General features: G+C 35.6%; 1 protein-coding gene and 1 long non-coding RNA gene across 9 annotated transcripts in view; one reads left to right on the top strand and one right to left on the bottom strand.

The window, feature by feature from the left end:
- ZNF608 (zinc finger protein 608) overlaps positions 1-11,339 on the bottom strand; it is a 132,136-nt gene extending 120,797 nt beyond the window's left edge. For 3 of the 7 annotated variants that reach the window (XM_026673750.2, XM_026673740.2, XM_026673759.2), the window contains exons 1-2: positions 10,968-11,309; positions 6,891-7,907 (exon numbers count right to left, since the gene is read on the bottom strand). In XM_026673750.2, the coding sequence (XP_026529535.1) occupies positions 6,891-7,748 (858 nt within the window). In that variant the 5' untranslated portion in view covers positions 7,749-7,907; positions 10,968-11,309. Of the gene's footprint in view, positions 1-4,994; positions 5,147-6,890; positions 7,908-8,680; positions 9,726-10,189; positions 10,377-10,967 lie in introns of those variants that run through there. The other 4 variants (XM_087958002.1, XM_087958001.1, XM_087958003.1 and 1 more) reach the window with 4 other exon arrangements.
- A 143-nt stretch (positions 11,340-11,482) lies between these two features.
- LOC148132503 (uncharacterized) lies at positions 11,483-22,331 on the top strand. 2 transcript variants are annotated; one of them, XR_015748108.1, is made up of 3 exons: positions 11,483-11,589; positions 16,560-16,701; positions 17,169-22,331. It is a non-coding gene; the product is annotated as an uncharacterized LOC148132503 (long non-coding RNA). The 2 variants fall into 2 exon arrangements; XR_015748107.1 differs by having other exon boundaries at positions 11,483-16,701; positions 17,169-17,261; positions 20,070-22,331.
- Positions 22,332-26,043: the final 3,712 nt, after the last annotated feature.

Here is a 26,043-nt window from a genome sequence, read left to right as displayed (position 1 = left end):
ACTAGGTGGAAACAACATATACATATACATATACATATACATATACATATACATATACATATACATATACATACATACATACATACATACATACATACATATATATGAAGAGATGATTCCACCAGGCTGTCAATCATTTGGAAGCCTGCACTCACAAACAAAAAAATCTCCACACCACAAGCCAGGCAAACACCTGGGCACAAACAGATCCCCTGATACCTCCAGCTCAAACACACCCCAACCAGGCACCCAGATGAAACCCAGCTTCCTAACTAATGATAGCCGTCCATTTACCCGAAGCCAAGCTGCACTAAAGACCTCCATTAAAGTAACACAATGCTGCCAGCCAATCAAGATACAAAAAGAGCCAAAAACAGACAGAAGATATCAGAAACACCCATCAAGCAGAACACAGCAAACTCCGAGACCAATAAACACAGACCAAGACTCCCAACCAATCAGGATGAAGAAAAACCATTCTGGCACAGCAATAGGCTGCCCCAAATTTAAATCTGAAACCACTGTAAAAGTCTGACCCACAGACGGACACAATACAGAAGCCTGATGATGGCAGATGAGATTCTGCTGAAACGTTGCTACAACTTTAAAAGAACTACAATGACGTGGGAAAATACCCAACCAAGCCGAACACCATACATTGTACCGAAAACTTAAGAAAACAAATATATATATATATATATATATATATATATATATATATATATATATATATATATATATATGGTATTTAGTTGGTATTTTCCACATCATTAGTTGTGCTTTAAAGTGTAGCAACGCGGCAGAACTCATCTGCCATCATCAGGCTTCTGTCTGCCTGTGAGTCAGGCCCCACAGTTGCCTGACTCACAGACGGACACAATACAGAAGCCTGATGATGGCAGATGAGATTCTGCCGAAACGTTGCTACAACTTTAAAAGCACAACTACAATGAAGTGGGAAAATACCCGAACAAAGCTGAATACCATACATGTAAGTACCCGCGAAAACTTATATATATATATATATACACATACATATAAAAATATAAATATAAATATATATATATAAATAAATTATATTGCCAATTAGATTCCTAAGAAGTTAAGCCATCTTAGTGTATGGTAGCCAAAAAGCAGGAGTCTGGTAATTCTTTTTCAGACTATAGCAAATCATAACTTCATCCTGAAGATGTAGAAATGATAATGCTGATATAAGTTAAATGTGAAATAGATTGTAACTATCATATCAATTAAAATAGTAATGTATTTCAAATCCATTATTTGTTAAGACTTTCTGAAATAGTTGAAACCTTTTATGTGAATTAAGCAATCTCTCATTCAAACCTGTTGGTGTAGTTTCACTGTTCCAGAACAGGTACCTTGGGATCTTGAATGCGCTAAGTTAAAATGTCCCAACTTTATTTTACCTGCGTTTTGAACGTTGATGTCAAACTTGTGTGAATTTGGTATTTTGTTCAAAATGTGGTCTGTTTGTTCAACACAAAAAATAGGGTGGCTTTTTTTGGCAAATAGTGGAATATAAGGAAGAATATATAAACATTCTGATCTTGTGTGTCTTTGGGTCTGTGATGTACTGATGGCATAAATGTGAGGGCAAAGTTGACTTTTGATTTGTTACCAGTGGTGTTCCATATTGTCTGTTGTTTGTATTGCTTGTGAAAATCTATTTAAGGCTGAGTGATTGACAATATTGAAACATGGGTCTGATATCCAGTGCAGATAATGGGAATAGAAAATTCAGTGTCATTGTACAATATGGGTTGTAGCTTATTAGTAATATGTTTCAGTGGCTTGAGCTAAGTTGTAGATGACAACTACCGGTATCCTATTGCTTTGTTTTTGTGGCCTTTTAATAGGTTCTCCCTGGGAATTGATCCCAACAAGGTTCATTCATTACACTGAGGTTTTGTGGTTTTTTTTCTTCATTTTAGGGCCAGTAAATTATTGTAAACATAACTATAACTATAAAATATAAATAGAACAAAATCCCTGCCACTAAATGTTAAAGCTTTTTTCTTCTCTGAAAAAGACCACAATTTTTATAACTGAGATGGGGACAAGTAGTTTTAAAGTTTAAGTAATTGTTGATAAAGTAGCTTTCCAATTATCACAGCCCTGCCAGGAAAAGCAGGAATGCATTGTTTGTTAATGATCACAACCAGGGGTCCATGCTTAACTCTTTTGTCAGAACTACAGCAGATCCTCCCTGCAGCTTCACCATTAACATGCCTGTTTCCTGTCAGCCTACTCAGAGATAATGTCATTTATCTCAAGGGGGCACAAGACCAGTCATTAGCTTCAATAACAGACTTCAAACAAAGGCCGGATGATGTTCTTTATCCAAGGTGCATGATCAACACAGTCAAGAATCTTACTGCTTAAGAATTAAGAAATTTAGAGTTTCCATTAAAAAAAAACCAATTGTTTTCACATATTAGTAATTTTACTTAACATTTTTAAAGAGTTCGTTTCTTGGAAATGTAAGTGGACACCTTTTATCACATACGATTTGATAAATGGTATTAACTCACTAAATTTATCCTTTGGGAGATTTCCCTCTCTCTTCCAAGTTCCTTTTTTCTTTTTTGCCTCTGGGAAAAAAATTGATGGAATAATTCAACCACTTGCTAAGTAATGACTCTTTTGAAAAACTGACCCTCATTGTGGTTGCCTGCTGGAGTCCATTATGTGTATTCTCAATTATTCAGTGTCAAACTAACCTTTCATTAAAAATATGGGTGGCTATAATATATATCATCCTTGGATTATTATTTTTTTAGCAATTTATGATTATTCTATAAAGTTATAGTTAAACATTTGAAATTTAAAAACAAAGGTCAGCCAATCAGTTTATTCACCTCTGTTTTACTCTGGAAACTAGAAGTAGCATAGCACACATTCCACTTTACTTGGAATTTTGTTATTGAACACCTCTGTGGTTATATGATATTTATGCTTGGCAGCTTTAACATTCTTTTCAATTACTGAACCATGAAATACTGCTTTACAAAAATAGTACTTATATAGCTATCATTAAAAAGGACTTAAAAGAAAACTCCTTAAAATAAAGTGAATAAACTTAATATCAATATAGCTTTACTTTTTTCTGTTTTCAACTGAGTATTTATGAAGTTATTTATAATGGTAAAATTTTCTGCTATCTCATGTCAAATCAATTTGCTTTTCCCATTTGTTCACAATGAGGAAATATTTTTAAATGTTTTGCTGTATAAATATTTCTCACCATTCTCTACTGTTTCAGTGTTACTTTAACCTTACTGAGGAATTCAATACAGAATGGACCTTGTCTGAGGGGATCAGTAGGTTCACAAAGAAAGCTTTCGTCAGCCTAAAGACAGCATCTCTTCACCTCCTCTCCCCCCCAAATGTGGTCACACTACTAGGCAACCCTATAGAACATTAAGAACTCTGAACTGAGCTCATTGTTAAGCACCCAGTAGTTATCAGTGTTTTCAACAGCTAAATCTCTTATGTAGCTTTCAAAACTGTTTGCTGTCAAATCACAATGGACTTTGTTCTTAGCTACAACCCGTGACCTTTCTGCCCCTTCTCTCATTCAACGATGAATAAATGAGTCCCAAACCCTAGCATTCATGGCCATATTTAAATACAAACAACATACACTTCCATAACCTCATGAAGTCAAAACATTTTCAAAATGTTCACAACCCTTCAACATCACAGGAAACATGAAAAAGCTCAGGATGTGTACAACAACCAGTTACAAGTTTCATACTACAATAAATGTACATGAATACAGAGAAGCAACCTAATTCCAACAGAGAATTGCTCTGCATGCTGATAAAACAGTGAACAACACATCCTCTACTAGTTCTAAAGAATAGCCAATTAACAACACACATCCCACTTAAATGCATTAAGTTATATTATATACATTATATAATATTATATATGAAGTTATATAAAATTATAATGCAAACTGTTTGATGAACACGCAGATGAACAGTAGGCAAAATATCAAAAAAACCCAGACAGGAAAATCTTAGGTTGATTAAATTTTTCTGTAACTTGATAGTTGAAATTTGGCAATGTTGAAACGGAGCAGGTTCTAACATTCCAGCCCCTCCTGTCACATCCTGGCAACCAAATCTTTTCCTTTGTTTTACTCATTGAAACATGTAATTGGTATGCTAAATACCAAAAGGGTTGAACAAGCACATAACCTCTGACATTTTGCAAGCTTAAAAGAAATAGTTAGCGGATGCCAAAAGATTCCACTGAACATATTTTCACATGGCTTCAACAGACAAACAGAAGAAACTTAAAATTGGCAATTCAGCAATATATTAAAAAATAAATAGGAATCGCACCACTAGGAAGCAGCTTTTATGCTTTAACTGTCTTTTTGCTATTGTTGTTTTTTAAAAAAGCTCCATTCCAAAAAAGAACCTCAGAGTTTAAATGTTCGGAGATTGCTTAATTTAAAAAAGAAACATTCAGATTTAAGTGTATAAACTGATTCAATTGCCCACTGTTGCCAGATCCATGCTGAAGCCAAGAAAGATTTTATTTTGGGCTCTTCACCAATTTGTCTCTCAATAAAGGCCAATTTAATTTTCAGGTTGTTTTTTTTTTCAAACAAGGCTGCCCTTGAATATTTGTTTGTTTTTAAATCCTGTTTGAAAAATAGTCATATTCTTAGTTTTACATTCACATGACTTGATTAAAAGGAATTTCCCTGAATAGCAAAAGCAAAAGAAAAAAAACGGTAGGATGTTTAAGACAGTAAGCCAACATCCTCCTTCCAGAGACAATGGGCAGCTCTGCAGGACTCTAACAAGTGAAGCCATTAAAGTCAATATAAGGCAGCAGCAGTGGGTGTTTCTGGTAATTCAAGCTCTACCAATTCTATACAGACAAGAATTGAAATGAGAAGTGTTCTTTTGGCAAAAAGCTACTCCAGACTGGTTTGTTCCTAGTTTACACATTACCTCATTTACATTACACTGGCTGAAATGTACTTGCTTGTGTATGAATTCATTCCTCATATAATTTCCTGTGCGACTAGTATGAAAAGGAACACAAAAACTGGAGAAAACCACACCACTCTCTAATCTCTTGTTGCCATGACAGCAGCCTTTGAGATACTGAAATGTTCAGATTGCCAGCTAAACAAAATTGTTGAATGTGAACATTTGGCTGAAAGATTAAAAGGCTAAGGGGGTTACAAAAGGGCAGCACCTCCCACATTCCAGGCATCCACTGAATCCAATCAAATGGCTCTGACTCTTTAACCACAACTATTGTGAAGACTGGATTAGGGCAATTTATCTAGATAGTTAAAGCAGATTAGAGAACTACAATTTGAAGACTATTGGCAACAAAAGCAAATGCCTACTGTACTAAGTTAATTAAAAAAAACAAGCATGGGATTTTAGGATAGTTTTCAGACCAAGAAGAAACACTGCACTAACCCAGAAGATAAACCAAATTTAGGATGTAAACTGAGCTAGTTTTTTTCAGTTGGCTGAAGGTAGCAGCAGGAGACAGGGGGAGGAGGAAGACACAGTGTAACACAGACCATTCAAAGCCCTAGTTTGCAGGCTTATAACTAAATTAAATGCTATATATTAAGGTTTATGGGCTCTAAATTAATTACCTTGGCAATCACTTCTAAACTATCCAATTTTTATAGCAAACAATTTACTGATGAGCTATAGGAGCCTAATATTTACTAAAATATACGTAATATATAAATTCACCAAACGTCTTTTAAATAGCACATCTTCACAGTTCTGTAAGCTGTAGTGTACTAAATAAGCAGCTAAAAACTTTCACACTTTTGGCTGGGTATTGTAAAAAGGAATAATGTCAAGACAACATGTATAATGTTGCAAGCGATTACTCTTCATGGGAGTAGGGAAGGGTTCTCTTTTGTTTAAACAACCTGTGGAATTAATTTGAGTCTTAATTATAACCCAACAATAGCTCCCTGGATGACAAAGAAACCTTCTGTCTTCTGGATACAGAACAAATGGTGCTTACCCCAAACCCTGCCCCAGTGAGCAGCCAAGAGAAATCAGTAACTTCCACTTCCCCTCACAATGCAAGGCCATTTATCCTTAACAGAGCACATTCTTCAGACTTTAGTGAAGAGGAAGAAAAACACACACATTTTTCAGCTATTCAACAAACAGGCAGTGCACATCCAGGAACTCTCTGAGAATGTAGATAAGAAGAAAAGAGACTTCTGGACAGAGGACAAAGTGTTCATCTACATTTGGAGATAAAGGTTGTACACACAGATTTCAGTGGGCTCCCCTCCCCCACTGGACTTGCACCAAACAGCTTCTAAGCACACGGCATGCCTGCTGACAAAGCATGCCTTATGGCAGTTTCTGAATTATGTAGAACCTCTTGGCTTTTGTACAAGAGGCAATAACTCTCTAACAGCCTCCTCCCCCCACACCCACACCAAGATTATCTCTCTAATTCAAGGAGCTAAAGAAGTCAAGAACCTGTTTAATTGCTCTTCCTTGTAATCAAAGGATGGTGCAAGTTATTCAGATACCTGGAGAGACAGAACACCTCCCCACCCCCCAAACAGACATCACCATGATTTCAATGTAGGATGCACACAAAAGGTTTCATTCCAAACAGCAATGGCAACAACCTCCCAACTTGCAAGATAAAACACAATGAGGGCAACCCCCATCAGTGACAATTTAGATATATTTTCCTAAAAACCAAACACTCCAGTCAGATAACATGTAAGCCCAGGCCATAAGTAGGCAATTGAGAAAATTAATCATAAATACTGGACAATATACAAACAGAAGCAGAGTTGTTCAAAGTTTATCAAATGATGAATGGTGAATTACTCCTACCTTTTCTGTTTTCAGCTTTTTTATTCTCCTGTGGCTTTCCTCCTCTTCCTCTTCTTTCTTTACCAAAATAGAGTTCCCCATTAACCCTGAATCTGGAGCACTTTTGTTCGCATCCCCAGCTGTGGAGGAGGAGGTACAATTGAAAGGGATGTTGCTCCCAGCACAACCTCCCTTGGCCCCAAAACTATACAAGTGCCCAGGAGCAGTTTGGCTAGAGTTATTTGAGGGTCCTTGCTGTAGATCAAGTTGCCGGTCTTTCCTGGATTTACCTCCATCTTTATCCCGCTTGGAGCCTCTACTGGCTTGTGTTTTACCTGTTTTCTCCTCTTTATTTTTCCCACAAGAGGCAAGAGTGTTGTTATTGATGCTGGTGGTACCATTATTGCCATTTGGGCTGCTGTTCATACTTTGACCCAGTGCTGAATTCATGCCACCTGCCTCGCTTGGGCGCCCTTGGACTTCCTGCCTCTTGCCAGCACTGCTGATTTCAGGAATTCCATACAAGGCAGCAGAAGGCAAAGATTTACTAGCATCCTTCGAAGTTTTACTCCTTTTCACTTTTGATTTGTTAGTTTCTTTGTGTGAGGAATTCCCCTGAGAAGCAGGGGGTTGAACAGAAGAAAATTTTAGGCCATCAGCTAAGGCTGAGGTAGGATTAACTCCACTAGAAGCAAGACTCCCACAATCCTTGGAATTGGTGGAATTATTCATCTCAAACTTTTGTCTGTCTTTCTCCAAATCTGCATCCAAATCAATTATTAAATTCCCAACCCCGATTTCCCAGTCATCACCACTGTCGTAGGTATCAACTGTGTTTGGATCCACACCTTTGCCAGCAGTGGAAGTGTTCAATGACATCCTGAAGATGAGAACTCTTGAGTAAAAATCAGACGAACTTTCCTTTGTAGATGAGGGGACATTCGTTTATCTCCGTGGGGCTTTTTAAAGTTAATTCTTCTTGCTTTCCTCCCCCAGGTATATCTGGGTATATACCCTGAAGTCCAGGTCCACCTTTTCCTGTGAGGAAGGGGAAAAGTCGAATATTTCTTGCTGGGTCTTATCAGAATACAGTCAAACTGATATTAGAGGCACATAAGAAAAGACACTCCATACATTAATTTTTGAGATGTCTGTAAAACCAAAGCCTTTGATAATAAGCCTCTTTTCTAAGGTTGCATCCCATCATCTATGATCATTTCTTAAAATGCCATGTGCCCAAAATACAACCAAAAAAAAAAACCCAAGCCCAAAATAACCATATTCTTAAATTGCAGCATTTAATTCCAAAATTCCAAAATACCAAATGTGATTCTGTATCATTTAAGCACAATGAGGAAGCTTCTCTGTCTAAAACCCATTTCCCCCCATTATTGGGGGAAAAAATTTACCACCCCCTTCAAGTTCTGAATCTGTTCCTTAGACTGAATTAGCTTGTTTCTGTAAGGAAGAATCTCTGAGAACAACAAAACAACAATAAAAGTACATTCGTTTTAACATTTTTAATCTGAGAAGGGAATGCACCATTTCTATTTAAAATGCATTTAAGATAACACATCTCAAAGTAGTTCTAATGTCCACTTAGGTCACCTACTGCTCAGACTGTTAAATATAGTATTACTGACTGTACTGGAAACTGATTAAGACATACACTTTAAACGCTCTACACCAAGGTGGCCTCTAACCGCAAGACAGAGTGTGCTTGACACAGCTTAGCTAAAATTATTTTAAAGGAATCTTTTTTTCTCTTAATATCCGTGTCTAAATATTTATATATTATATGCATTGCTTACCTTTAATCCTTTATCATTTTTTAAATTAAGCCAGAGAATCAAAATTCTGTTCTTGCTGGTTTCAGCAAGAACTCAATATCCCACTTCATTTTACTTAAAGAGCAAGTAATCAAGAAGTAAAAACCAACTAACATTTCGGGCAGAGTAATCATCAATAAACATATTTCCTTCCTTTTTGGCACACAAAAGAGGTTCTTTCCTCCCACCTTTTTTTTTTTTTTTTTGGAAAAAAAATATGGTTTTCCTTCTTAAGTATTTTGTTCCTCACAACTTCACAGGCTGAAAGATAGTATTTCACATTTAAAACACCAGAAGCCACAAACACCAAAAAAAAATAAAAAATATATTTTTTCTTCTTTCCTTGAACAAGCACCAAGATGTGATTGTAATAAAGAAATAAAAATTGAAAAAATGTTTTCCGTAACTTCACATCCAGTCTTCAGTTCCAGCTTCTGTAGCCATCCTGATCAGTAAGTAATGATTCCATGAAACAAACCTACAGGCGACCGGTTGTTACAAGGCAGAATGTGCTAACATCGAGGAAAATTAGTGAAGGGGGGGGGGAAAGGATTGAAAATCTGGGCTGGATTCCGCCTGTTAGTTGGGAAGTGGGGTTTTTTTTCCCCCTCCCGCGCTCACAGATCTGACTTCTTGAACTAACTTGACGGGAGAATGGAAGGGAGAAGAGGGAGGGAATAAAATCAGAGTCTGATGAACCAGTTATCAAAACATGATGGAGTGTTGAAAAAAAGAGAGTCTGAAAATGAAGCAAATATTCCTAAACGGAGGAAATGATTGAAAGTTTTTTGGGGGAATAGGTCTTTTTTTTTTTTTTTCCCAATCAAATACCAGTTCCTGGAGAGGTTTTTAAAACAAACAAATCATAGAATGAGCCATCGGTAATTAAGAATCCGAAGAGGTAAAATATGTGTCATTATTTTTAGAACAGAGATTTTGTTTGGTCCTCCCTCCTACCCTCGAGAAATGTTTCAGCCAACGCTGGTTCATCTTTCACATTTCCTTCTTCCCTCCTCGCCTTTCGGAGCTTGGCTTTAGTATTTTTAATTAGCTGGTGTTTGGAAGATAAAAAAAAACTGTAATGAATTGTTGATAGATTGGAAACTGCAGAGTCGGTTCGCTGGAAATGTATCAGGGAGAAAACAGACGAGGGAGGCAGGGAGGGAGGGGGATGGGAGGGATAGTAGCAACCAACCACCTAAAAGGAGCGATTTTGTTACAGTTCAAGCTTTTCACATCACGTGAGGATCAAGGGCTCAATTGGTTGTCGTGAGAACAAAAAATGGGTGACAACCGTATCAAGAAAATACTGATCTGGTCTTTAAAGGGGTGGGGGAGAGAATCTATTTCCTCTCTTCCTTCATCCTCTCTTTCCCCCCCTCCCTACCTACTGGGGCTGGCGCAGCTACAAGTTATGCATCTGAAACATTGCTCCCGAGAAGTGGCTGCTCCCGAGATAAGAGGTGAAATGAGCACCCCAGGTTTGCAAACCTTCTGTTGCAGAAAAAGGAGAGTGATCGGCCCCTTCCTCGAATTCGGTGCCATCAGGAATTCGCCATGAGGAGGAGGGCTTCGTGGTTGGTTTTTAAATGCCCCTTTTCTCTTTCTCTCCAGCACAAACGAAACATTCCGTAGCATTCAAATTAGTATTTTCTTTATTGGATCATGGCAGTTCTGTGTGTTATATTGCTATGGGCGGGAGATGGGAACCGGAGCAGCTTTTTAAGGGTGGTAGAAAAATATTCACTGTACCCACAACACACGGGCGTCCTCCTCCTGCCCCACTTTTAACAGCAGTTTGTTTATTTGCATGTGACAGAAGACAATCTCTCCCTTCCAAAGGATCTTAAATTCGATTTTCTTTATCAAGCTCTTTGATTGTTTTAGGGCTGATCTTGAAGCAAGGGACAAGGCGACACGCAGGCTGATCTTTAAGTCTCGGGTTTTGTTTGTTTGTTTTTTTATTTCCCCCACTTGGTCAGTTAAACCCCAAAAGGTAACACGCTTTAGCGCGCTCCCTCCTCCTGCTCTTCCCCTCAAGTGCACTTTCAGGATGATTTGTGTGAGAAATTGCAATGCTTTCACCCTCTCCTACGTCCCCTTTGGTGTATTTTAGTTTTAAACCCACCTACAGCCAGCTTTCTTTGCAATGCACGCATTTCTTAACGCTCGCTCCCCTTTTCATATGAAAGAGAGACAGATAAGAGAGATAAGATAGCTCTAGATATCCCCTCTAAGTGCTATCGATACACCACGCAGTCGTACTTACTGTATCGAATCGAGTTGACCTTTTCCTTCTACAAGTGCAATGAGTGTGTTTTGTTGCAGCCGATTTTTTTTTTATTTTTGGAAAAAAAATTAATTTCCTCGACAGATTAAGGGGGGCTTTTTGAAGAAAAGAGCACCAGATTTCGTGAACCATTAAAAGGCTTTTCTAAATTGAAATTTAAAAAAAAAAAACCCTTCAAAATATAGAGCTTTTCATTCTCTCACATGAGCTCGCTCTCTTACACACACTGCATAAATCAAGCTGCCTTTACTGCACTACTGAACAGCAGAAATCAGAACTGGAGAGAAGCGAGAGCGTGAAGCAAGCCCAGACTCCGTACCTGAAAGGGACTTTTCTTTGTTCCCAATGCCCTTTCCCTTCTGTCCAATCAAAGGCCAGCTTTTATGAAACCGAGCCTTCTCATTGGATGGTGGCTCCTCTTAGCTGCCGGAGGGTGTGAGAAATGCGCGCACACCCACATACAGACACAGTCTTGTATTTTGCAATCTTCAGCCTATGGGAGTCCTCCATTAGGCAGGCTTTTGCTACAGCAAGATACAAATATGTTTCCTATTTCAATTACGGCATTAGCCTATACGTTTTTTTTAAATGAAAGGATCAGGTAAGGAAGGGTGGGGGGGTTAAGACTGCACCATATATCCCGGAGACGGAATCTGGGAGACTCCCTCGTTTATACCATTTCAGCCTGTAAGATTTGCGTCTGCATGCAAAGCCACAATTAATGGCTTCCTTGTGTGCCTTTTCCAAGAACCAATTGAAAAATCTTTCCGTTTCTCCGAGTGCTTTTTTTTTTTTTACCCCCACTGAATATCTGTACCATTTGACTCTGTACATAGGTGGGGGTTTTTTGGTTTTTTTTTTTTTGATATTGATGTGTGTTTTCCTGAGCAAAAGGAGGGAGTTGACGGAGAGACGTTTTCCCAAAGGAAAACAGTCCCTGTCTCCTTTCCCCCATCCTCCCTGCTTTGCAGGGATATTCAGCCGACATGGTGCGCGATCGCCTTTTCTCACCCTTCTCACTTCGTTTTTCCACACTTTATTTTCTGCTCATTTTTACAATATGACTTAAGTAGGGCATTTCGATTTTTATTATGAAGAAGAGTAACCCTTTTGTTTCCAGCCTGCTGATTTACTGCTGCAAGCAGTGAATTGGAATAGCAAGAAACCACTTACCAACCGCGTGAACACATGAGTGAGAATGCAATTATTTTCTGGTCGCCCTTCCCCCACTTAACCTCTTTCCAGTGACGCGCTTCATCAAGAATTATATTTTGTTGCAGATGTACAACCAAGAATGTACTAAAGCTGTGGTATATCCTGGTGTCAGAAAATTGCAAAGTCTGCATTGGAGAAAACTAATTCAGCAGCCCTTCCCCCAAGCTTTCTGTACAGAATATGTTATTTTGTTCCAGACACGCTAGTTTACATATTTAAGCAAAACCTGAAATAATCAAAATGTCCAGTTATTGAAAGATAGTGCTCTCAGAGGTCATGCTTAATAAACCATTAAGCATGTGCATGATAGTTAATAGCCATTGTTTAGATGGACACATATATTTTATAGCTTCTTTAAAACCCTTTTGGTTTTGCTGTTATCTTTCATCTGTGGGAATCAAGAATGCGTTTTTTAAAGAAATACTTGAACAGATAAAGAACATTTTTCTCCAAATGTTAAAAGTATAAAATTTGAAGTATGGGGTTTCACATTATAACAGTTTGCAACCAATTGTGTGGTTTGATATTTTAATACCTAAAATATATTTTGTACTATTTGGTGTAAATCTCTAGATGAATAAATATGATGATCCTTAAAACAATATATTTGCCTGGCAGGAATTTCATTTGAACAAACTAGGGTTGATCCACTTTGTGTGCTTACTACTGCTATTGAGGTCAAAAAGACTTACAAGTGTAACTAATGTACACAATGCCCAGTTATTCTTGCTCACATCTTACATATTTGCCAGTTTCCCTAAAATTCTTCTACAAAATGCTTCCACAATTGAGTTTCTTTTTTTTAATGAGTTAACAATGGTTGGAACAGTTCTGCATTGCCACTAAAATTTGGTACAGTAGTGAATGCAGCCAACAATTGTATAGAAGGAAGATATTGGTTACAAACACACCGATCATCTGATAAAATCACGTATGTCATTAAGTTATTAGGTGATTTGGTTGGATTTGGCTTAATTTATAACCCAGTCATGTAGTTTATATGTTTTAATATTTTTATATATTTATGGAACAAAAATGTGATTATTCCACAAAACTTAACAAAATCATTAGTGTAATGTGTGAGCTACGGTAAGTCTAATGATAGTAATGCAAGACTATAATTTTGTGTAGAAGTAAGTTCTGATTTGTTCAGCTTTGCAGCTATGATGATGTAGACCAGGGCTGTCAAACTTGCAGTCTGCAGGCTGGATGCGTCACAAGCTGGCCACACCCATGCCTGATTTAGCGAAGGAGAGAAAAGTCATGATAGGTCACATGGTGCTGCCGTGATAATGCAAGTTTGACACCCCGCATGTAGACCATGTGAAATGCAGAATAGTCATATGAATTGAGCCTAACTCATGTCAACAATCCATTGTTAACTTGTAAAAAAAGCTCAATTTCCAATTCATATCTTGAAATTATAACTCCGATACTGCCTGCTAAAAGTAAGAACTTTCATCTGTAGATTCAGTTGTAAAATTTGAATCCTCCAGCTGGGTATTCGTTTGGGAAATCTTGAATGCAATAAAAAGGGCTCTGTTAATTTTTGGTTCTGCAACATAATCTGGTCTTGTAAAGAAAAAAACTAAATCATTGTTTCCCTCTACCATACCTGCAATCCAAATATTATTTGGTATAAAAGATATTTTTGCATAGCAGATTTTTGAAGCTGAGAAAAAGTTGTATAACCTTCTTATTCAGGAAATTACAAAAAAGTTATGGAAATTAGTGCCAGAAAACCATCTCTTTTACTTGGAGAAAGGATTAAGTGATTGAGTGACACTTTATATGGGATATACTGTAGTAAAGGGAATTTAGGAGAAGTAGTTGTTAATGCTGAAGCTAATGCTATTTCAGGAAGAGCTGAGATAGCCAGTTCTATACCTATTGAAATGTCAGTAGTGTATTAAGCATCTCAGTTCATAAATACTGCAAATTCAGCCATCTCTCTCTCTCTCCCTCCCCCTCTCTGTCTTCCTCCTCCCCCCTCCTCTAATAGATAACAGTAAATAGATGAATGACTTGAACTTCATTACAGGATCTTATGTCAGCAGTAAACTGGGAGGGAAAAAGTAAATTTTAAAGTGGTTGAATTGAGGAATATTCAACAGTTTGAGAAATACTTCTTGATGCACTTTAAATAACTACAGTCTTGCTAAAAAAATGGAAGGTTTCTTGGAAGTGAGAAGCCTGGAAAATAGGTCTGTTTATAGCAGTGTAGTTGCAATATAAATAAAGCTTTTTGTTCCAATTCTTAGGTTGTAATCCCACACAGAGAATACACAGCAATATGCTAACAATAGCAAATCTTGGGAAATGAGCTTTTGAAACAAGGTGAAATTTATTGTTAAAGAAATGAAGATTGCTATAAAAATGTTCAGCAATAATAATAAAACTCTAAACTTTGTAAACTGCTTTGAAATGTTTTTGTTGTCCTGTTTTTTCCACCTAATTGTGAATTACTGTTTTGCCAGTGTGTTAAATAAAGTTTGTAGATGAGACTTCAAAGTAATTTTTTAATGGAATTGTGAACAATTAAGTCTTAATAAGATTGCACTTTGACAACACTGTATTCTGAAACTATGTATAAGATTTACTTAAATAGAAATCAGATTATAAAATAAGACTGTATATGATCAAGGTATTTGAAAGATGGTAGAAAAAGGAAAAAGTATGAACATTAATAAACATATATTATGCTAATGTAATCAGCATATGATATTTGGATCTTTTTGTTTTACAGAATGTTGCTAAAAGCATTCTTGAACTAAGTATTGGATAATAATAATTCTGGATAAAGAGAATGTCAGTAACCAATACTCATAGATGAATCCCTAAAAATATTTTTCTTCCTTTGCTTCTGTTTTCCCATGTTGTTTTTTCAATGAAATTGCAAATATTTCATCTCATTTTTACTCATTGAGATGATTAGGGTTTTTTGGAGGAGGAATTAAATAAAATAGTACTTACACAGGTCACTGTTGAATTTTTCTTTTCTTTTTTCTCTTTTTGAATAATGTATATTTTACTAATTTGGTTAATAGCCCCCATTTTTCAAAATCAACCTCTTGTTTAGACATGTTTCACTTTAGGCTGTTTCATGTCTGCAAAATTACAGTCATTTGCACATTATTATTACAGTGAGTGGGAGACAGATTGTATTTAACACTGGGTAGGGGGAGGGTTATTATGGGAAGTGATCTTATACGGTCAGCACATAAATTCAGTCTGAAGAAAATTGCTTCTGAATAGTTAGTCTGTTCTCTCGCCAAGGAATGGTCACTGGGTGAGATTGCAAACATGCTTCTGCTTTATTTGTATTATACAATCTGAATGTTACAGGAGGATAGTCCATTGAACAAATGTTTTTGTAACTGAAACTGACGGGTGAAATAGCACCGCTCCATCCCACCATATTCTTATAATTCAGAATATGGTTAATGGGAAAAGGGTAGGTGTTTTCGAAAATAAGCCTACTTTAATGGCTGTAGATATTGAATCATGCTGTTTTGTAAAAGGCACAATTACCTGGAGCATATTAGCAGGCCCATGTGGATTCTTCATATATTTAGCAGCAACATGTTGTTAATAAAGCAGGAATGGCTGTCTCGTCTTATTATCACAGGAAAAGGAAGACAAAATACGGACAAAATAGAAGTAGTAAGGTTTTAAAAGTAGGCTGGTTGTGTTGTTAGTTTCCAAGTTTTAGATCAGTACTTACACAGAGGGATAAAAAATATATAGAGTTTATTAGGATTGATTATCATTCTACAATTAAAACAATGATAATTTGATATGGTAGTTATTAAAATAGTTTTACCATTACCTACTTATTAGCAATAGGTTTGCATCTATGTAATGGTCATCTAGTGCTCTTCAGAAGTTTTATTTCATATATATAATTAGATTTACCTAGACCTAAGTATGTTTAAGAGGGGATATATTTAACTTTAGTTGTTTTTAACTTTGCAGTTATTTTGCTTTTAGATCCCAATTATTTGAATGGTAAAGTGAAATGCAGCATTAATTTAATTGCATCAGGGGGATTTTAAAATGATTAATTTTAATTGTCCCATTTCTCCTCCTCCTCTTTTTTCATCTCCTAGTTGACCAAAGAACTGTACTGATTGATTAAAATGAGGAATGCATTTACTTTAAATGTGTTTGAAAAGCACAGTGAGGTAAGCTAATAAGCAACTATTAGAAGTTTTCCATGTTTCATTCACATAATATAATGGTGCTATAGCAGTCATTAAAACAAATAATTTAATGTGTCCACATATTACACCTCTCTACATATTTAATTGCTCACCCCACAAATAATCTCTTAAACTTTTATTCTTAATCAAGAAGGGATCGGCCAACTTTTTTGCCTTCGAAGTCTGCACAAGGGCAGACTTAAAGGTCACGTATACAAAGATATAAATATATGCACATCCAGCTGTCATCCAGAATTGCATATTGTGCCTCACTGCCTGTAGAACAAAGATGACTGGTATGTGATAATTATTATCAATTATCCTCATGTTAATTCTCCAAATTTCTTAGAGGGACTTTATAACAAATGGGGAAGCAAGGATAATTTCAGATATATAAATGAAGACCCACTTCCATAATATTAAGTGCAATTGGGATTATTAATGTTTCAAAGAAAAAAATAGCATTCAAATATTAGAAATAATATTTCAAACAAAAAATTAGTTCTGAACTGTTTTTAAAAATTAAGTGACAAGGCCATCTTGCATACTTCCAGTTGAAGGTGAGTGCACCTTTTACCTATATTTAAGAATTTTGTATGTGGTTTTCTATTATTCTTAAAGATGTATGACCTGACTATGGCTGTTGTCCAAGGAAAACAAAAGACATTACTGCAGTAGAATTTGGCATTCAGAGATAAAGATGAAAGACTTTGCAATTGCTTTTTCCTTTATTTGCTATACTAATCAATTTACATATTTACAGTTGGATATATTTTGCAAGGCAGATTCAAAATCCAGCCATCCATGTTGATCAATAGAGGACAAACTTCCATCATTTAATGCACCTGTGAACTGAGTAAGTTTGAGTTTATTGCTTTTGTAGCAAAGCACCAGTATAGATAAAAGAAAGCCTGTATTTAGCCAGAGACCTGTGTGATTCATTGTGACTGTTGAAGATGTATTGGGAAAATAATGAGAAAAAAGAGGCATTTGGGGGATAATTACATTAACCCCTTTGGCTATATAAAGTGATTAATAGTGTTGGGGCCAATTGTTTTAATTTATGCTTCTGTTAAATTTCTTAACGAGAAAATTAATCAGAAGATCCACTGTAATAAACATAAGCTAGAAATATACTTGTATTCTCTGAAGGCCTTCCATCTTATAAAGAGTTTTGTAAATATGCCATATAATCATTATTATGGAAGAGTCCTTTTATAGCACTTCACTGGTTGATTTTCAGACCCTTATGTTCAGACCTCTTACTGCAGAATAGCACGTCTTTATGCCTATTTATATAAGGCTGACAGGTCATTTCTTATTAAATTAAGTGCATTGCTATAGAGTCTTCTATAATCAAGTTGTTCTGGATCATAAGAAAAATTGGGCACTATTTTAAACATAAAATGGCAATGGGAAAGCATATTATTTGAACTGGTTGTTGTGAGCCACCTAGGGAGAGGACATTTGTAGGATTACTGCATAAGATAGACGGTTATATCAGCTCTTTAAAGAGAGAAATACAGATAGTCCTCAACTTACAAGTAATAACTCTTTAAAGTGTTACTGGGAAAAAAGTGACAAAGCCATTTTTCACATTTACGAGCATTGCAGTCATGTGATCAAAATTCAGAGGTTTGGCAACTGACTCATATTTATGACAGTTCAGTACCCCGGAGTCATGTCATCACCTTTTGTTACCTTCTGACAAGCAAAGTCAATGGGGAAGCCAGATTCACTTAACTGTGTTACTAACTTAACAACTGCAGTGATTCACTTAATAACTGGCAAAATAAAACTCATGAAATGGGGTAAAATTCACTTAACAAATGTCTCATTTAGCAACAGAAACTTTGGGCTCATGGGTAGTCATAAGTTGAGGACTAGCTGTATATAGTAACATGCTACATGTACCTCCAAGGCCCATGCAATTAATTTTATTGAATGAATTTTAAAATATTTTTAAATGTCTGTGTATATTTGCTTGAAGATCCTTTTTTTATACATTTCTGAAAAAATAATTGAGCAAACAAATGTCCTAGTGTATAGGACAAATCAAAATTGCATTCATAAATTCTTAAAACTGTTTGGCTTAATGGTCTATACAATGATTGATAGCTGTTCCTCAGAATGTCTGATAAATGTCATAATTTTTTTTGTATATAAACTGTAACACAGGAGTGTCAAACTCACGGCATCACGTTGTTGTGATGTATTGTGACTTTTTCCCCCTTCGCTAAACCGGGGTGGGCGTGGCCAGCACATGACACATCCAGCCCACAGGCCACACGTAGCTGCTGTAGCAGGTTCTTTTGTATGTAATCTGTAGAATATTGAACTTTGCTATGTTTACTACCCTTCCAAATTTAGCCAAAATTGCACACATTGAAAAAGTGCTAATTGGTCTATCATAAATACTTAGAAATAAAAAATTAAAAGTGGTTCATTAATTAAATTGCTGTCATGTAAATTAATACAAATGTATTACTTCTGGTATTGTTACAACTGAATAAATGGACATAAGTCTCTTTTAAAAGTTCTGTTTAAAATTCACACATTGTTCTGAACCATAAAAGGGGATATTTGATTTTCTTTAGCTCTTGAGTGGGAAATCAGCCACTGATTTTTGCAAATCATGATCTATGAACTACTATAGTTTAGTTTGTTCAACACATCTTTTGCCTTAGCATGATAAATAAACCCAAGTGCTTGCAAGAAACCTGTTTGATAAATGACATGATAGCATAAAATATTCTATTAGAGATATCATTGTTACCAATTGGTAGAATTTAAATGGGATAATGATGTCCAATAAACAAGTACTCTTCAACTTATGACCACAATTGGGAGTGGAACTAACTAAGCTATGCGGTTGAATCATGCTTGATTTTACAACCTTTTTTGCCGAGGTCATTATGTGAATCATCAGTTAAGTGAATCACATAGGCATTAAGTAAATCCGATTTCCCCCATTGGCTTTGCTTGTTGGCAGCCCCCAAGAAAGATCACAACAAATGACAATCAAAAATAACTCCACAATGCTGGAACTATTATAAATACATTCCGGTTGCCAAATTTTGATCACATGATTGCAGAAACATGCAACAGGTTCAAGGACTGGTCCTAAGTCACTTTTTTCAGCATAATTATAACTTGTAACTTTGAACAGTCATTAAATGAATGGTCATAAATCGAGGACTTCTGGTAGTTTAGATTGGATCTGTCGGATCAATGCAGAAGGAAACAGAATTATTATCTTCCGTCAACTAGAAATTACTTAAAGTTAGGTAATATTGCAATTGCCTTTTTTGTAACCAAATCACATTACTGATTCATATTCAGTGAATGAACTATGCAATAGACTTTTCAGATTTGGAAGTAGATTACAAATTCCAAAGATGCTATTTCAGGAGAAAACACAGAAAGATTGTTATTGTTTCTATAATAAACAAAGCTAAGAGCAACATATTATTGCAGTGATTTTGCTGATATGTAACATTTTCAGAATGTGCTGAATTAACATACTCACTTTGAATTTGTTAAAATGTGTTCACAGCATTTCTTCAGTAACACTGATCTTAACCCTATGAACAAAAATGTTGAGGCCTCACATGCATTCTTACTTATTTCAAAAATCCATTTTGTTTTGCTTCTTTCCCCAAAGAAAACTATTGGAAGAAACATTTTTGCAGGTCACTGTAAATATGTATGTAAGTATGTATCATCTTTAATAAATCAATGAACGAGCATGTTTCTGACTCATTTGTTTAATTGGGTTCTCTTTATTTAGTTTTAGGATTTGTGGGGAGAACAGATTACGTTTTAGGGAGTAATTCTACAGAAATACTGAAAATTCAAAAGAGTTCACAAAGTTAAGTACCAGTGTACACATGGACATAACATTTTTGATTCTGGTCAAAATGTCTTTTTGTGAAGGAAGATGGAAGGAATGTGTTAATTCACAGAGCACAAGAAGGTATGGGAGCAGTTGTTTGAAACAGAAGGCACAAATTGGCATCATTCACTCTGTTTTTGGTTACTTAAGCTGCATAGCTACTGAGATGTTGCCTTCTAGGTCTGTAGTTTCAAACCTATCAGAAACACAAGCCAGAAAGTTTTGAGATTTAGAGGGGGTGGAGAAACATTACCAAGCAGAGAAACTATGCTGTACATGTTGTATGCAACATACCCAGTCTACTAGTGATTTACGTTTTGTCCACTTGCAAAATCAAAATGCTTGTGAAGAAAGTTGAATGTGAAATTATGAGGAAGTGTTTTTGTCAACGTATGCTGGATTTAAAATGGAAAGTAAGGGAAGGGTTTGTCCTTCAGTAGTGTGGTACAGATAGTCATTGTTTAACAACTGCTTTGGATAGCAATTGCTTAGTTACAAAGTTGATGAAAAAGTAACTTTGAAATATTTATGTTGGCATATCTGAAAATCTTTTCCCTTGCCTTCCTCTTATAAAAGACTTTTCCCCCTGCTGGAAACCACATTCCCACAAACTTAATGTATTGGGTCTTGCATGGATAAAGCCAATTCATGGATGAAGTCAAAAGTTGGGCATCCAATATGTCTTGGGCAACCTTTTATTCTCTTGCTAGCACAAGACTGTATAGAAGCACAAGAAGTTTCTTTCAATAGTGATTTGAAGTTAACCAAAAGCTGCATGAAAGTTGACTGAAGGAAGTCTGTAGATTTGTCTATGGAAACTCTCAGTCACCCAGGTCATGGTTGTCCCAAAAGTGCTTTTTCAAGAGGCAAATGGACTTTCCTGTTTTTCTTTGAAGACGTTTCACTTATCCAAGAAGCTTCTTCAGCCAAAGAAGCTTCTTGGATAAGAAGTGAAACGTCTTCAAAGAAAAACCAGAAAGTCCAGTTGTCTCTTGAAAAAAGACCTTTGGGACAAGTCTGTGCATCAGACATGTCTTTCTTGCACTTATGTTGTAATGGTTTTTTTTTGTATTAGTGATACAAAATTTATTTATTGTTATTTAGTTATTGCATTAACTAAATGCAGATTAGTTAATGCAATAATTTTCCCATTGCTATTTATGCTCCTTTGAACTGCTGTGCTGGAGGTGACTATTATACTTTCCATGGACTGAAAAAATAAAGACATTCTAGACTGAACCTCACCAAAAATGTCACTTGAAGCCAAGATCGCTAAACAGAGACTGTCATATTTTGGTCATGTCATGAGACCTGACTCACTCAAAAAGTCAATTATGCTGAGAATGATCAGTGGAAAAAGGAGAAGGGGCCACCCTAGTACCTGCTAGCTGGACACTATAAAAGAAGAAATTGAGGTGACCATGGTGGATCTGAAGGAGGTAATGCATGACAGAAGGCCATAGAGAGTGTTGATCCATAGAGTGGTTCAAGGTTGGATATGACTAAATGGCTGATGATGCTGATTTTCAAATAATGTTATATTAAAAGGAGAGGAAACAATGGCCTAGATAAAGCTTTGGGGTGCTGTTTGTACAGTTTTTTAAACATGTGCCAAATTAATAGAATTATAGATCCATAAATTATAGCACTGTTTGTTTGGTTTGTCATTTTTTAAAAATGCTTTACTCAACAAGGTGTAAATTTATGTTTACATTTTTCTTAATATGGAGCTATTCTAATTTTTTGCCTGCTTTTCTGTATCATCCTTTAAAAAAAACCTACAAGATCAAAATAAAAGATAATAGGCTAATACACTTCAGCTTGATCTTTTTTTGAATTCCAATTTGAAAGATGTACAGTTTAAGATAGAGTTCCCCAACCTTTGCGCTTTTGTGGACCGAAGTATGGGGGAATGGTTCCACGTGAACAGCGGGCAAGTACATGCACGCAGCTCCATTTGCGTGAGCAGCAGGCACAGCCTAAGGGCAACTGGATTGCCAAGCATCCAAATTTTGTTCATGTGACCATGGGGTCATTGCAACGACCATAACTTTGGGTACAGGTTGTAAGTCCTTTTGTTCAACATGGTTGTAGTTTTAAACAATCGCTGAATGTACTATTGTAAATTGATGACTACCTGTATTATGGAATAAAGCAGGAACAAACATGCTTCGAAAGCATAAGAACAAACACTGAAGCATTATTCAACTTGGGTGCTTTTTGTATTTTCTACCGTGCATTAAAATGTTTTGTGGCAATATGTGAATCACATCTTGTAAGATAGCTCTGCTTTTCTGAGGATGGTTTCCTTGAACATTATGATTGTTGACAGAACATAATGCCATTCATTTTTCTTTTTTAAAAAAAAAAAAAAATCTTTGCACTGAAAATGAAAGAAAACCGATGCTATTAGTTTGTTGAGAAGTTATGATGAAAAACAAACTATTGATCTTAGTTTTATTGCTGCATTAGCTTTTTATAAGAGGTATTATATACTCCCAGAGGTGGTGCAGCATTCATTGCCATAGTGGTCATTAAATGAAGAAGAAAGTGGGTGGGGGAGTCAATGCCTTCTCAGACTGAATGCCTCAAATTTATCCAATTCTGATTTTGTGTATGTCTCTCTCTCTTAGTATTTCACATTCTCTCCTTTCTCCCTCTCCCTCTCTCCTTGAAGAAACTTGATCCAAAAGGTCTTTTCTCTCTCCTGTAGAGTGTAGAGTCCTGAAAACAGGTTGAGCAAGTTAAGGCATTAAAAAGATCAGTCTTTGGCTGTTGAATGAAAGCCTGTTGTGTGTGAGTCACATACTAAATGAAATCTGCCTTCAAAGACTATTTTACTGCCTAATTATATATACACAAAATGGAGCTGTCTGTTTCAATCAGATCATAGGAAAAGAAAGAAAACTCTTTAAGATGCAATTTTCATGGTTTGTCATAGCCTTCCAATACACACTGCCAGTGCAAAACAAGGAAATACAGCTGCAAGGTTCAGATAAGATTACTGTAATTGTTTTTTTTAATTATTACATTCTAAAGATATTATACTTCACATTCAGGGTAACCTATGACCTTTTAAAAATTTCTTCTTTTAAAAAGAAAGACTTTTGGTGTTCATCATCAGATAGTCAATGAAAAATGTATTTTATTTTAGAATAATTTTGAAGAGTAGTTTTCCTGATGGTGCACCTTCCATTTTAGCTTATGTTAGGGAGTGATCACAGTGATTCCTATTCATGGGAGATGTTTCCTATCATATATTGAAAGATATTAAAAATAATGAAGTCAGTGTATGCAATTAATTTCTGATCACTCCTGCATTCTTCATATATTGATGGACGTACAGTGGATATTCCATACCACTATTTTCTGTCTGTTTATTCATTCTGCAACTTATTTCTAGACATCTTTGTGTATTCACTTTCAAGAACATGAGCAGAGGATTACAGCTCTTGATTCTTTTGACTTCTTTTATCTACTGAACCATTGAAATTAATAGGGCTTCAGGGGAAAAAATGTAGAAGGTTGCATGAGCTTTAAAATAATGTAGCTAAATACACTTAAAGTTGCTTATAAAGAAACAATTGAGTCTTCAAAATGGAAGTAATACATAAATATATATTCTGGTTGGAAGAGCTCCCCTAAAGTGGGCTATCGTGCTCACTGAACTCATCAGCAAGCACACAAGTATGACTTCTAAAGCTGATCTCAAAGCATAAGAGGTAGGTTCAAGTATTATTCCAATTTGACTTGATACAATAATGCTTATCAATAGTAACTTGCCAAGGACTAAATAACAAGAAACAGAATAGAACAGAATAGAAATGTGCATATGCTTCTGTGGTAGTGTGTTGAAATCTTATTTTTAGATAAGAGCTTTAATGCTTGAAATATGAAATTATTAAGTTATCTGACTACTTACCACTCTTTTATATATCTTTTGTAAAATTTCAAGTGAGCCTCTGTAAAGAATGCATAATTATATATGCACTTGTATGTGCACATACAAATGACAAATTAATACAAGTACCATAACATTTCTCTGTTATAAAGTACTCTCCAACAATTGTTCCTCAATAATGTATATCCATCTCTCCAATTAATTTGCTAAATGAAATTTCACTGTATTTGTATACGATCAATGTGAAATAAGAAAAAATCTTGCATTTAAGATAAAGTTAGAACGCTGCAAATAGGAATTTTTTTAAAAAAAAATGTTCCTACAAAAACATTACCTTAAAAAAAGAATATTTTGATCAATTATTGCAATGTATGGAGAACAGGATGCATTTTGAAGCCAAGCAATTCATCTATTTCTGAGTAGGAGATTATCAAAAAGTTGCCTTGGATTCTGTGATGAAATTTATAAAATGCAGTATAAACAAATTCATGCAATAATCCACATAACTAGTCTATTAGATCATATGCATCAGTGACCTGGAAAATGGAACAACTATTGATATGTATAGATTTCTGTATATATATATTTACTGTTCATATTTATGCCTTTTTGGCAAAGTACTCAAATCACTGCAATTTAATGTAAATATTTATTATAACACACAAGTAGTACAGGGAACAAGTGAAAGAGTAAAGGGTTGGTAATAGGTTGAATAATTAAATATGACTGTAAAATCATATAGCCAAGCTTATTATATTTATAAAACAAAGCAAATTTGGTCCTGGTTGGGATGGGGACCATCTGGGAATTCCAAAGCTTAGGTTAGTCTGAAAAGTTGACAAAATACCATTAAAGAAGGCAATGCTGATTCATTTCCATATCATGTCACTGGGACTTAATCTCACCTGAAAGGCTTACAGAATTACTATAAATATACAAAGGCAAATCTAATGGAAACCCTAATAGGAGAAGTGAACTGAATACAAAGACTTTGCTACTTCATCTCTTCTGGTATGGACAATTGCAATAGATGAAGGTGGAAAGTGGATTATAAATGCTTCACTATGATCATTAGAGAAACCTCAGTTCTTCTCAGTTGCTAAGGCTGATTTCCCCCGCCCCCTAATATTTAGTTAACTATATTGAATAGTTTTAGATCTGATTAAATTATTTTACTAATTAAAATACTATTTCTTTGCTTAGTTTCTTTTAAAATAGTCACTGTTTTTCTGGATATTGATGAAATTGTAGAAAACTTCAAGCTGATAATAATTAATTCAATATGAATTATATTGAATTACAACTAAATGCATGTAATAATTTTGATTCCTGGAGTTGGGAGCTGACCTATTCTTTTCATAGACAAATTTACATATAATCAAAGTGAGGCTCACAGGGATTACAGGGAAAACTTTTTTTAAAAAAAAATACAATGTTTATTTTGTACTGGATGCCTTTACATCATACCTAGTTCAGATTGTGAGTAGTCAGAATAAATTAGAATAAATAAAAATAAATGTTAATTAATTGTGATTCATTTAATTCTGCAACTGACTAATTCATCTATTCTCTTACCATAACATATTTTTGTCAATGTTGGTCTCAGGTATGTATCTGATAGATTTTAAACTTAACAAATAGTAAATGCATTTTTTACATCTACCTGTATCATCAAATCACATGGAGGTGGTGTGCTTCAGGTCCCATCTATTAAGGAATCTCATCTGATGGCCCAAAGGAGAGTTTTTCCTCCCATAGCACTTACTGTTTGGAATAACAACCTCCCCCCCTTGGAGGTTGGCCCCAACCCTATTGGCTTTTCAGAAGGCCCTGAAAACACAG

The sequence above is a fragment of the Notechis scutatus genome, chromosome 2 (assembly GCF_049901735.1).
Source record: "Notechis scutatus isolate UNSWTSFEM ecotype Mainland chromosome 2, rNotScu1.2, whole genome shotgun sequence".
Classification (NCBI taxonomy): domain Eukaryota; kingdom Metazoa; phylum Chordata; class Lepidosauria; order Squamata; family Elapidae; genus Notechis; species Notechis scutatus.
Note: the sequence above shows the minus strand (reverse complement) of the source record. Positions and strands in the feature narration are given on the sequence as shown.